This window comes from Phaenicophaeus curvirostris, chromosome 22 (genome assembly GCF_032191515.1).
Source record: "Phaenicophaeus curvirostris isolate KB17595 chromosome 22, BPBGC_Pcur_1.0, whole genome shotgun sequence".
Classification (NCBI taxonomy): Eukaryota; Metazoa; Chordata; class Aves; order Cuculiformes; family Cuculidae; genus Phaenicophaeus; species Phaenicophaeus curvirostris.
This window is the reverse complement of record NC_091413.1, coordinates 4,552,215-4,564,398: the sequence shown is the minus strand read 5'-3', so window position 1 is coordinate 4,564,398 and position 12,184 is coordinate 4,552,215. Positions and strand designations below refer to the sequence as shown.

The 12,184-nt window shown below is 49.0% G+C and overlaps 1 protein-coding gene across 8 annotated transcripts in view; it reads left to right on the top strand.

The window, feature by feature from the left end:
* Positions 1 to 10,384, top strand: part of CASZ1 (castor zinc finger 1) — a 199,532-nt gene extending 189,148 nt beyond the window's left edge. For 7 of the 8 annotated variants that reach the window (XM_069874647.1, XM_069874643.1, XM_069874646.1 and 4 more), the window contains 3 exons: positions 15 to 249; positions 1,566 to 1,859; positions 5,166 to 10,384. In XM_069874647.1, the coding sequence (XP_069730748.1) occupies positions 15 to 249; positions 1,566 to 1,859; positions 5,166 to 6,415 (1,779 nt within the window). In that variant the 3' untranslated portion in view covers positions 6,416 to 10,384. The remainder of the gene's footprint in view (positions 1 to 14; positions 250 to 1,565; positions 1,860 to 5,165) is intronic. The other variant, XM_069874649.1, reaches the window with a different exon arrangement.
* Positions 10,385 to 12,184: the final 1,800 nt, after the last annotated feature.

The following is a 12,184-nucleotide window of genomic DNA, read 5'->3' as shown; positions in this document are numbered from 1 at the left end:
TTTTCTTGCTGCAGGTTATTGGCCACACTCCAAGAAACGAAAATCTCCCCCAGGTTGGCAGCATGGCACCCAGCCCAGCCTCATCAGGAACCCCAGCTTCCTTTCAGGGACCCCCGAGCCTGATGGACACTGAAACAGATGAATACATGGATTACACTGGCTGTAGCCCTGGGGGCATCTCCTCTGAATCTTCCAATATGGACCGCAGCTGCTCCAGCACTCCAGTGGGCAACGAAAGTACCTCGGCAGGTAAGAGAGAAGGGTGGGGGTGGAATGGATCATCAATTGCCTGCTCTTTTGGGAGATAAACTGGTGAAGAGAGGCCAAAGTGCAACTGCACCTTAAAATATGAACTGTACCAGCTTCACAGTAGCGCCTCGTACTAACCTAGCTCCCTCCATCATTTGTGAGAAGAGAGCCATCCAAATGTGCACCTCAAGCATCCATGAACTAACAGCGTATCTTTTTCTCCCCTGACAAGAGGTTTTTATCCTGTACCTTGGAGTTGGATCTATTTTAATAACTGATTTTAAACAGTTGTGGGCCTCTTCCGTACTTGCATTTTCCCTGATATCTTTATGAATTTCCTTGTGCAGCATCTGAAGTCAGGCACTTTCCTGTACTGTTGAGGTGCAAAAAGACTGTACAGTAGCAAGTATTACATACACAGGGGAAAAATGACCACGTCTTCAGAAAGCAGCATATAAAAGGGCTCACTGAGCTCCCTTCCTCTTGTTCCACTTTGTGCAGTGTTGCACAGAGGAGACCTCCATCCTCCCCTCTTTTGGGAAGTAAGTTTCTGCTGCTGTTTGCTCTTTGCCAGGATAATCTGTAGCCGTCTCCCGCTGCCCTGTATTACAGGCCTGTCTTTTCAGAAGTCAGATATCTTTACGAATTCTGTTATCATCTAGTGGTGAGCCAAGGATCTCGTAGCTGTCCTTCCCAGGGTTTAGTGTTACATTCTAGACAGGCTGCCTCACTGAGTTTGCTTTAATGCCGGGCACGTTTTCCTGGTTTTCTTTCCCACACCAGTTAGTTGAAGCTTATCAGACAGCACACCTAACCCCACGTTGTATGAACACTGCTGGGTCGGGAGAGAGGTCTGGTGGGACACTGGTTCCTGGTGCTTTCTCCCACTTCCAAGGAAATGGCCCCACCGCTGTCCGGGTAGCGAGCAGCTCCCCCTGCCCAAAGCAGGAGTCAGCCTGAGCGGCTGTTAGTTTGCATAGAGGAACAAGGGCCGCACAGGCAGGAATTTCTGCGTGGAAGCCTGTGGCTCTTCTCCCATGGCCCTAGAGCCACCTTCCTTTCTGCAGAGACAACCCTCCTCTTCCTGATGCTGTCAGTTCCTCACCTTCTGTTTCTTCTCTGTTACAGTTCTGTTTCATACATTTGTGAATGTATTTTCCATTTTCATCATATTGCTTCTGCTCTTGGGTTCTCATTTCAGTTTTTTTGTTTCTTGTTTTGTTTTGGTTTTTTTCTTTTTTTTTGTTTTGTTTTGGTTTTGTTGTTTTTTTTTTTCTCCTTTTTTTTTCTGCTTTTTTTCTCTCCACATTCTCCAGGCTGCCTGGTTCCTCCTACTGCTACCGCTGCTGCCGATGATGCTACCCACAATGCTCCACAACCTCAACCACCATCTCTGCCTCCATCTTTCTCACAAGCCCTGCTTAGGTCTCCCCTTCCCACCCTCCCCTATCTTTTCTCTCCATCTTGTCTCTCATACTCTCTGCTCAGTGCCACTCTTGGATCCAGCAGAGGCATTGTCATGCCTGCCGCCAGCACCACTGGGTTTTCGCCCATCATTGCCACTCCAACTCCAGTAAAAAGTGACGTTCCCTTAGTTCAGGATGCAGCAGGTAACACTTCTTTGCTTTCTCTCTTAGTGTCCTGTGCCCATCTCCTTCCCTACACACCCCGCCCACAGTTTTTTTGCTGCACCTTTGGGTCAGTTACAAAGCAGACATCGCTCTGTGTCCTACTTAACTTGATCCAAGGGCCCATCCACGCCTGCTCCTTTTGTCCGTTGACACCAGTAACCACAGCAAACGCTGAGAAGCATTTGGATACCTGAGGATAATTTCCACCGATTCTAACCAATGAGAAAAATTTAACAAAAGCCACGGTTAAAATGCACTTTCAGCCTCTTGATAACAGCAGGGTGGCCACAAAGCAAACTTTTGCCCTTGTAGCATTAATGGGATTTAGAATTCCTGTTTAGATCTGCCAGGCCACTCAGCGTGGTGCCCGCCCTGTGGCGGCACACGTCCCAGCAGGTGAGTGGCTGACAAGGCACCCAGTTCCCATATTTGTATGGATCCTGCAGGTTTCACCGCTCCCTAGTCATACACGAAGCCATAAAATTCAGGGCTGCTTTCCCCAGCACCAGGAACAGAGCGAAGCACCCTCGGTGTCACAGCGATGACATCACCAGACAGCTCAGGCCGGTTCTCACACTCGGCGTTATTTACATCTGCCTTTAACAGCTGGAGAAAACGCATCTAGATTTTTAGTTTTAAGCTGCTATGTTCCCCATGTGTGACTAAGATCAGAGATGTCTCAGGCTGGGGATTCTCACTCCAGCTGGGAATGGTTTTTAGGGTGTGTCTCAGTTTTGGCTTCTTTTCCCCGACTCCCACCTCTTTTCTAGTTAATTAAGGGCATATTTGTGCTTAAAGCTCACACTTAAGAGGATTCTGGCAGCCTGCAAATGTCCCAGGCGTTGTTCCTGCCAGTTTTAATAATGCACAAATCCAGGGTAAATGATTGGGAGTATGGCTGGAGGATCAGCTCCACCTGGACATTCAGAGGTTTGGCTACAGGACTTGGCAGAAGATCCTTGCCTTGTCCAGAGGAGTGTGTTCCAATGAACAAAGTATACAAGAAACTGTATTTTTTGCTGCTTTTTTTTTTTAACTGATTTGCATGCAATCTGAAACACCTAACCTTGTGCTGTGCTTTCCTCTAATTACACACTAAGCTTATTTTCTTTTTACACTTTTGTGAATGGTTACGTTACCAGCAGTTGAAAAGACCAGCTCATGGCACGCTCGTACCATTGAGTTGAGCTTGGGATTCCACCTTTGAGGCTTGGAATCTTCAGTTGGGTCAGGGACTGAGCGTTGTCTGGTGGCTGAAGGAGGAGAGGGCACCAGGTTATCATCTTTTTTTCATACCCTTGCTCTGAAACTTTGTCTGTATGAGAAAACTAGGTAGGTTTAACTAAAGTTTTAAGCCCATCTGTTTGTACGGTTGTAAAAGCTGGACAGATATATTGAGTTTAAAACAGGTAAAATTTAAACCAGATTTCCCACCCAGAGTCTTTCCCCTAAGACAAGCTCATCCTGAATTCCCATCTGAAGGCAGACAAGATGAGCGTACGTACTAACAATAAATGTCTTGATGGTTTGGCTGTAGGTTTTTATTAAAAGGAGGAGTTGATCGGGATAGCGGGGATTTGTCCAGGCAACGCTGCGCTTAAACAGTCGCCTCAAAGTGCAGAATTAGATTTTACAATACCAGATGTTGTGGCGGGCGAGGGGACAGAGAGTAATTGGTCACAGATTCTACAGCTAAGAGCTCGCTAATTTAAATTCTAGACTGACAGAAAGTTATTCTTTCAGCGGTAGCTGGTTAAATTAGCCTTAACGTGTGGTTTTCACCAGCTACACGTCACTAGGCTGGTCTCTCCATGGTTGCCCCAAGCTGGCATCATTGCAGTCTGAGCGAAAGTGCCGTGTAACGAATGGGTGTGGGAACATCTTTTGTTCTTTGCTTCTCCCGCAATCCGTACAGCCCAGGCACGCGGACGATGCAGATCAGGCTGCTGCTACCATTGCCAGGGACTTGTAGCCTTGAATACAGTGCCAGGTGACGTTTTGGAGGCTTCCTTGAGTGATCGCCACCTTGTCTTAGAGGGCTGTCATCTGAGAGGCCAGATATGGCAAAACCAGCATCTTCACTTTTAATACCTGCTTATCAGCCAGAAAACAAAATAATTCTACTAGAGTCACACAGATGACTGTTCCTGCCGTCTCCAGACAAGGATGCAAGCTGCTCTGGGTTCTCAGGCCCCAGGCACTGCCTGTCACAAATCATGCCTCTCTTGAAGAGGATGGCAGTTTCAGCATGAAGAGAAGCACAAAAAAAAATAAAAAAACCAACCATATTTTAGTTGCAAGCTATAATTTCCAATTACACTCACAGTTCTGCACCTGGTGAGAAATTCTTACCTCTAACCTGGTCTGTGCTGCATGTTGATACTGGAGATTGTGGTTTTAGATCTGGAAATTGCAAGCAGGGAAGGGATAAAAAAAAAAAAGTTAATAGATATAATGAGGTCGAGTCCTTGATGTCAGCTTGATCCTAGGGGAGGTGAGCACCAGCCAGTTACGCTGGCCCTGTGAATGGAAGTGGAAGACAGATGAGGGCTTTTTATTTACTGGGGGCATCATGTGATGTTTGAGACCCAAGGGAAAGCTGTGGAACTGGTATTTTCTGTCGGAGTCCACTGGCTAGTGATGATGAGAATTAGCCCCATTGAACATCTGTCCATCTGTCTTTCTAAGTGCACTCAGTGTAATATGTAGGCTCATTACAGTGAGGGATGTTGCAGTCTCCTGGCCAAAGTCCATCCTATTTCTATAAATTCCCCCCTTGCAGTTTTAATCACGCACGGGATCTTCCTTCCCTTCCTGCCTGGCCTTGGCAATTGTAGTGCCTGGATAGGGGAAAACAGTCTAAGCAGAGTAGTTTTTAGCACGCTTAAACTCTTTTACTGCTTCAACCCCAGTAAAACACAGTCCTTGGAATGGAACAAGCCAGCTCCTCTGTGTTAAAGTCTGATTTGAGAAAAATAGGACTAGAGATTAACTAAGCAGCAGGAGAACCTGAGAGAAGCAACAGTTAGCATTTGGACAATACCAATATACAAAAGCAGCGATTAGAGGCGAGGTGGAATGTGCTGGGAACTGAGGGAGCCACGTCCAGCAGGCATCAGCCAGCCCCCAGTCCCAGAGTTCTGGCTTACCGGGAGCTTGAGGGGTGAGCTCCTGGGTGGGAACAGTTGCAGCGTTGTCTTGGCAAATAGAGAGCTTGCCAGGACGGTTGGGAGATGGAGAGAGACACGGCTGTCAGCAACACCGCTCTTGGCTTTTTCTCCTCAGGGAATACCATCACTATGCCAACCGCCTCGGGGGCCAAAAAGCGTTTCTGGATTATTGAGGACATGTCCCCATTTGGCAAACGCCGCAAGACTGCCTCCTCGCGCAAGATGCTGGATGAAGGGATGATGCTGGAGGGATTCCGGCGCTACGACCTCTACGAGGACTGCAAGGACTCCAGCTGCCAATTCTCTCTCAAGGTTACCCACTACCACTGCACGCGGGAGAATTGCGGCTACAAGTTCTGCGGCCGCACCCACATGTATAAGCACGCCCAGCACCACGACCGCGTCGACAACCTGGTGCTGGATGATTTCAAACGCTTCAAGTCTTCGCTGAGCTGCAACTTCCCAGACTGTCAGTTCTCTGGCAACAGCACACACTTCCACTGTCTGCGCTGCGGCTTCCGCTGCACTGACAGCACCAAGGTGACAGCCCACCGCAAGCACCACGGCAAGCAGGACGTCATCAGCGCTGCTGGTTTCTGCCAGTTCAGCTCAAGCGTGGACTGCGAGGTGCCTGACTGCAAGTACAAACTCAAGTGCTCCCACTTCCATTGCACCTACCCCGGCTGCAAGCACACGGTGGTGGGCATGTCGCAGATGGACTCGCACAAGCGCAAGCACGAGAAGCAGGAGCGAGGGGAGCTTCCTGCCATCTCTCCTGGCCCCGAGGGCCTTGCCCACTCCACTCTCGAGTATGACATCCAGAACTCTTCCATCAACCTGGACAGTTCCCTCAACCTCAGCACTGACAACAACAGCTCCCTCTTCTTCCTGCAGAACGCGGCTGGCGTGGGCCTCAATGATTCCCTGGACCTCAGCAAGAAGCAGTCGGAAGTCACTGAAGGTCCCTCACCGAGCAGAGCCGGGGCTGCCCCTCAGGAGAGGGAGGCAGCGGCATCTGGCTCTGGTGACGTGGAGGACGAGGATGACTCTTCCCAAGAGGACGAAGAGGATGATGAGGAGGAGATGAATGAAGAAGAGGAGGATGATGAAGAGGAGGATGACGATGATGACGATGAGGAGGATGATGAAGAGGAAGACCTGAACACAGATTCTGAAGAATCGCTGCCTGACCCAGAGGGCTTGGCCACTAAAGAAGATGGAGAACCAGAGGAGGCTGCTTCTTCCACAGACCAAGGGGATGCTTCCAGGCCACAGAGCGAGCCAGCCCTTGCTCCAACCCCAACTCCTGCTCCAGCTCCAGCTGCTGCCCCAGCCTCTACCGTTGCTCCAGAAGCTTCTCCTTAATCTTAGAGACAACAGTGGCAGTGGTTTGGTTTTGCTCTTAGAGAGAATTGCTAAGAGGACCCTATATGAGGCAAGAACAAAGATTGGGATGGCAAGTGAAAAAAAACAAACTCCATGCCACACACATGAGAGAGAGAAAGAAGGAAACCCAAGCTCCTCCGCAGGCCCCATGGGAGAGACAGGCTCGCAGCAGGACTGGTGCTGCACCGTTCCTCCTGCACATCACACAACACGGGGGCAGGATGCAGCAAAAAATACCCTTTTATACGGACGTGAACCTTGAGGGTACCGGCTGCTTTTCCTTGCTCCCTGCATGGTGCGTGGGGCCTGTGCCCGTCTGGGGACCCTTTGTTATGGGTGGGGCTCTATCCCCCCCATTTTTCTTTCTGGGTTTTATTTTTCCATGTTTTCAGTTGTACGATATTAATAATAATCTCCACTTCTTGGAGGGGGCGGGGGGGGGCGGGAACAACAGGTAATGAATTGTAAAACTATATATTTGTGTGTGTGTCTCTCTCTATATATAATGTACACACACACACACATATATAAAAAATCCGAGGAATTGGTGTCACAAAGAGAATTAGCTCTGCTTTTGCCAGTGGGAAGGAGGGGGCGAGGGGTGTGCGTGCCCTCTCTCTCTCCATCCCTCCCCCCTTCTATCTCCAGCATTAAATGAACGGCATCCGACAGCAAGGGTGGGAGTGGGTATTTATTGTCACAGAAATGAGGACGCATTAATGAATGAGCAGGGGTGGGAATGGGACACTCCTCTGTTCTTCCAGATCCTTTTTACTGTTAATGATGATGATTTTGAATGCTATTTATATTGTAAAACTTTCTCAGTCTACACTTTCTCTGTAGGACGCCTCTCCTCGTCCCTGCCGGTCTGCCTGTAGGGATTTAGCCGAAGTAACTTGGGAAGAAGGCAGCAGGCAGTTAAAGGGTCTCACACTGGAGGACTGGGGTTAATCTCCCATCCAGTTCCATCTCATCCCAACCCGCAGGTGCTTCCTCTCTGCTGCGGGGGAGGCGTTTTTGTGGTGCTTCAGTATCCCCATCTCAGGAGGTTGGGAGCTGGCGCTCTGTCCCGCGGTGCGGCACAAGGAGCACCGTGCTCGCAGAGGAGCGGCCCGGCCGCTACAGCAGCCTTGAAAATCCCATTGCTGTCTGACCCCAGCAGTCGTACAGCGACAGGTATGTCCCCCAGCCCCAGCAGCTCGGCCTTTGCGCGGGGGCTCGTACGGCTCTCTGGTGACTTCTGGGAGAGGGGAAGGCGCCGCTGCAGAGGGCGGAGGCGGCAGCTTGATGCTGAGGGTCCCATAGTGGGACGTCCTGCGCAGACCAGGGCAGGGACTGGGACAACGTGAGCTGCTGCGTCCTACGCAGACGGAGAACGCGAGGACAGGGGGGCGATGCTAGCAGAGGCCAGGATGTCGTCCGGCTAAGAAGTCATAAGTTTCTGCGTCCATGCTGGGCTAATAGCTTGGGTGCCGCAGGGGCAGGTGCAGCCATCCCACATAGAACCTGCCACCTCCAGAAGGTTGGGCTTTCCCCAGGCTCCGAGCCCTTCCTGCTCTCTTTCCCGAGTCAGTCTGGGAACACACACTACAGGCTGCTGTCCCGGGCAGCCCTTCGACCCCAAACCCTCACCTGAGTCTTAGAGAGAGGGCTTGTCCCATCCACCTGGGCTCCAGAAGGACTAAACCGTAGGAGTTAACTGTTATCAGAATTATTTCAGTGCCAGTTTGTCAGTAAACCAGCCTAGCAGAAGGTTCCTTGTGTCTCAAGTTCGTCCCTGTTTTTTAAAAAAGACTAATTATTTTTTTCTAACATCCTGCAGGCGCCCCCCCCCTACCCCCAACCAGCTCCACGAGCACTTCAGCTCCCAGGGATCCCCGTAATTTGTTCTCCCCCTGAACAGATAAAGCCTCGAGAAGTTTTGGTCGCTGCTTTTTTTTTTTTTTTTTTTTTAATTATTTCCCTAAGGAACTGGTGCAGATCAGGTCTGATTTATAAACAAGCAGCTCAGCTGTGTAAATGTAGGGACAGAATGTTCAGATAATGTTTCAAAAGGAAAGGCAAAAAAAAAAAAAAAAAAGAGAGAAAGTTGTACAGTATTTTTCCTGTAAAGGTTATTGCTATAGATAGAACAAAAGAGAAACCGCCGATGCCAGGGGGATGAGAGGGGTCAGCTGCCTTCTGGATAGCCCTTAGATACGGTTAATTGTGTGCAATTTTTTTTTTCTCTGTTTCTTTTTTGTTTTGTTTTGTTTTTTTTTTCACTGTAGTGTGTGTTTGTAGGCGGTGGCAGGGGAGGGGGCCTTCATGCTGCGGTTTGAGGCTGACTTCACACTCCTAGCACTGACTCGAGCTGCACGATTCCGAATTCTAACTTGAATTTTGTAGAGATGAAACAAATGAAAGCAAAACAAATGAAATATTGTTATTACTAGTTTGTAGTATATTTAATTCTTTGGAGTTCTTTTCCTCTATCAGCTATTTGTGTGGCTTTTATTTTTATAGGGTTTTATTTTTTGTTTGTTTTTGTTTTGTTTGGTATATCCCCTGCCCTCGACCGTGTGTTTTCTAGCACAACCCAGTCCTTGAATATAACGAAGCTCGCGTTCCTGGGGCAGAGTGAGGGAATGAGGCCTTGGAATTTGTACAAGTGGGATGGGGCAAAACAGATTTTACTTTAACGGCGTTTGCTGCAGGTTCTGTATTGTACATTTTTCCCATATTCAACTTCTTAGATAGGATGGTGATGGGCTCCAAGGGGAATCCTTGGAGGTAACGCAAGCCACATCTCACAAATCAGCTGTCTTCATTTGGTACCACTGAAATCAGCACCGTGTGCATCGGTGACTTCTGTGGGAGCCGTGCAGGGCTCAGGGTTACCGGGGAAGGCGATGGGGAGGCAGGGGCTCGCTTGGGCCTCTTGTTTCGATTCAGGAGAGACGTTCAGGCTGTTTCACTGCTGGGAGCAGCTGGAAACACGCCCCGGGCTGTAGCGTTTTTCCCTCTCCCCTGTCGCATCTCACCAGCTTCCACACTGGGAGAAAAGCAGAAGCGGGTGGAGAAAAGGGGTGAAAGATCTAGCAGCGGCCCTGCTGCCGGCAGCCCGCGGTGGTTGGTGCTGGATGTAATGAGGCATCCCAGGAGGCAGCTTCGGGCCGGCGCGGCCAGGATCCGCGCTGGAACGGGGCCCGTTTCACACGTCCTTCTGCGTGGCTCCGCGTGCCAGAAGGGCCTGTGCTTATCTATGCACGCCATTCCCCCCCCCGAGGCACCCTACTGCTCCCCAACATCTCAGCCTCCCTAACGCCCATCGCCCCTTCTCTGGGAGCCGGCGCAGGGAAGGAGATTCCTTCCCCAAGAGCCTCGAGGCCTCTCGTCCCCCCGCCCCGAGCCCCGTTTCGGTAAAGCTCTTTCCATGTCTCTTTTCGCAACAACAACAACAAAAAGTCAAAAGTTCTTTTAATTCGGCCGTGTTGAGGCTTTAGTTCAGCAAAACTCTTAAGCCGACGCTGGGAAGGGGCAGGAGCGAGGCCCCCGCGCTTAAGTGTTTGCTGAGCGAAGGCCTCGGCGCATGGCGACCCCCGTGCCAGCGCGGTGGTTCGTCACCTCACGCTACCGACTCAGGATTGGAATATGTGCTCAAAAGAACGACCCGAGCAAGAGATGCAACCGACTGTGAGGAGGGGAGAGAGAGGAAACGGAACTGTTCTGTCCGAAACAAGATAAAAACCAAACAAAATAAACCTTGAGATGGACCCTCCTGATTCTGCTACCATTCACTGCTGAAGAGCAAAAAAAAATACAAAATAAGATAAAAACTATTGACTAGATTGTTCATTCTAGCCACAAACTCAACTGGATTAAAGTCTGTGTGGAAGGAATTTTGTAAAGAAAAAAAAAAAAAAAGAAAAAAATTTTCCAATGTAGCAAAAAAAAAAAACTTTAAAACACAAAAATGGAAAAAAAAAAAAAGACAAAGAGGGAGGATTCTAGCCTTTTGTAATATCCATATTGCACACTAGGACTATAAGCCATTGCTAGCTCATTTTGAATTTTAAATGTGTAATTTTTTTTTGTTTTGTTGTTGTTTTTTTCTTTCCGTGGGGGAGGGGGGGGAAAAAAATGCTTGAACCACCAATGCTCTTTTTAATGTTTTATAAATATGTATGTGTATATATATAAATATAAAAATAATATGTATGCACATATATATGTGTGTGTGTATATATCTATATGTATATACATATATATAGATATATAGATATATATATAGGTTTTGAGACAAAAATGCAGAAAGTGAAAAAAAAACACCCTAAACAGGATGGTGTGCTCTGATTTACTTGAATCTGGTCTCTTCAGCACCTGCGTTATTAAGAACTGAATATTTTTCCACTTGAATTTAGTGCTATTAGAAATTTAATATATGTGTTTTATTTATTTGATTTTTTTTTTTTTGCATGACTGATGCAAGGTTTGACATTTTCACTCAATAAAAACTGGAAAAAAAACCCCAAACTTTCGAGTGATTCAGTTGTCTTCTTGGTTGAGAAGGTGTTTTTTTTTTTTAAGAGCTAACGAGTCGTGGAGCAGTTTGGGTCTTTTACAGCCCTGGGCCCATTCTAACAGTCGCTGCTTTAGTGCTCGCGCTGAGGTGAGAAGTGCAAGAGGAACAGAGCTCGCTGCCTCTCAAGCTGTTTAAGCAGCCCTGTAGTTTATTTGAAATGCTCATCGGGACCCCCGATAGAAGCAATGCTTCCATCCCCGCAGTTTTTTAAACTGGGATGTGGGATTAGAGATGGGATTGGTCACTGCCTTTCCCCTTCCTACCTTGCCCTGTGAGCTCAGGGGGGAGAACTGGGATCCACAGTGGGACTGTGCCTGCTATAACCCACTCGAAACCTTACGGTGATGTTCAAAGCCCACTAAATCTTGATGTTTGACTCACCCAAGAGAGATGAGGAGCATGAAAGAAACATCCTATATGCGCAGAAGGGGTGGGAGCTAATAAAGCTGTGGCTGCCCCATCCCTGGAGGTGTTGAAGGCCAGGTTGGATGGGGCTTGGAGCCCCTGATCCCATGGCCTGTCCTGCCAAAGTGCTGTTGTGGGGAGGAGCAATGCCAATTTTTTTGTTTTACCCAAAGGAAGCAAAGAAAACCCCTCCTGTGTGGCTCTTTCCCCACCACCTGGAAGCAGCCTGGTCTTTGTGCCTCTCTGCCACCCGTCAAGAGATCTCGGGGGCAGCAAAGCGGCACTTGCCAAGCCTGATGCACTGGCAGCAGCTGCCTCCTTATTAGCAGAGAGGATTAGACTGCTCTCTCTTTCAAGGCCCCCTCGTTGCTCTGCTGCAGCTCGCAGCCATCCTGTTTTCAGATGTCATTATCTGAACACGCTCCTAATCCGACCTTGGAGCACCGAGGGTTGTTCTCCCTGGAGCTCTGCCCGCAGCACACGGGATATTTACATGGCTGCGTTTCCAGGGGGGACGGGGGATGAACAACACGACTCGCTGCCTGGAAGCTCTTGCTGGAAGCGGCCGGCTCTCCGCGGAGCTCTGACGGCACTTCAGAAAAGAACGACCAAGTCCTGGGAGAAGCTGCCAGTCGAACAGACGGAAACCTCGCTACCGCGTTCATTCCAAGACCTCGGCACCGGTGATGCTGCAGCTCCACATCCGCAGCTGCTCGCTCTGAAGCTGGGACAAGGACTGGGTATTTGCTGCTGCTGTTACACTTCAATTCCATCAAGTG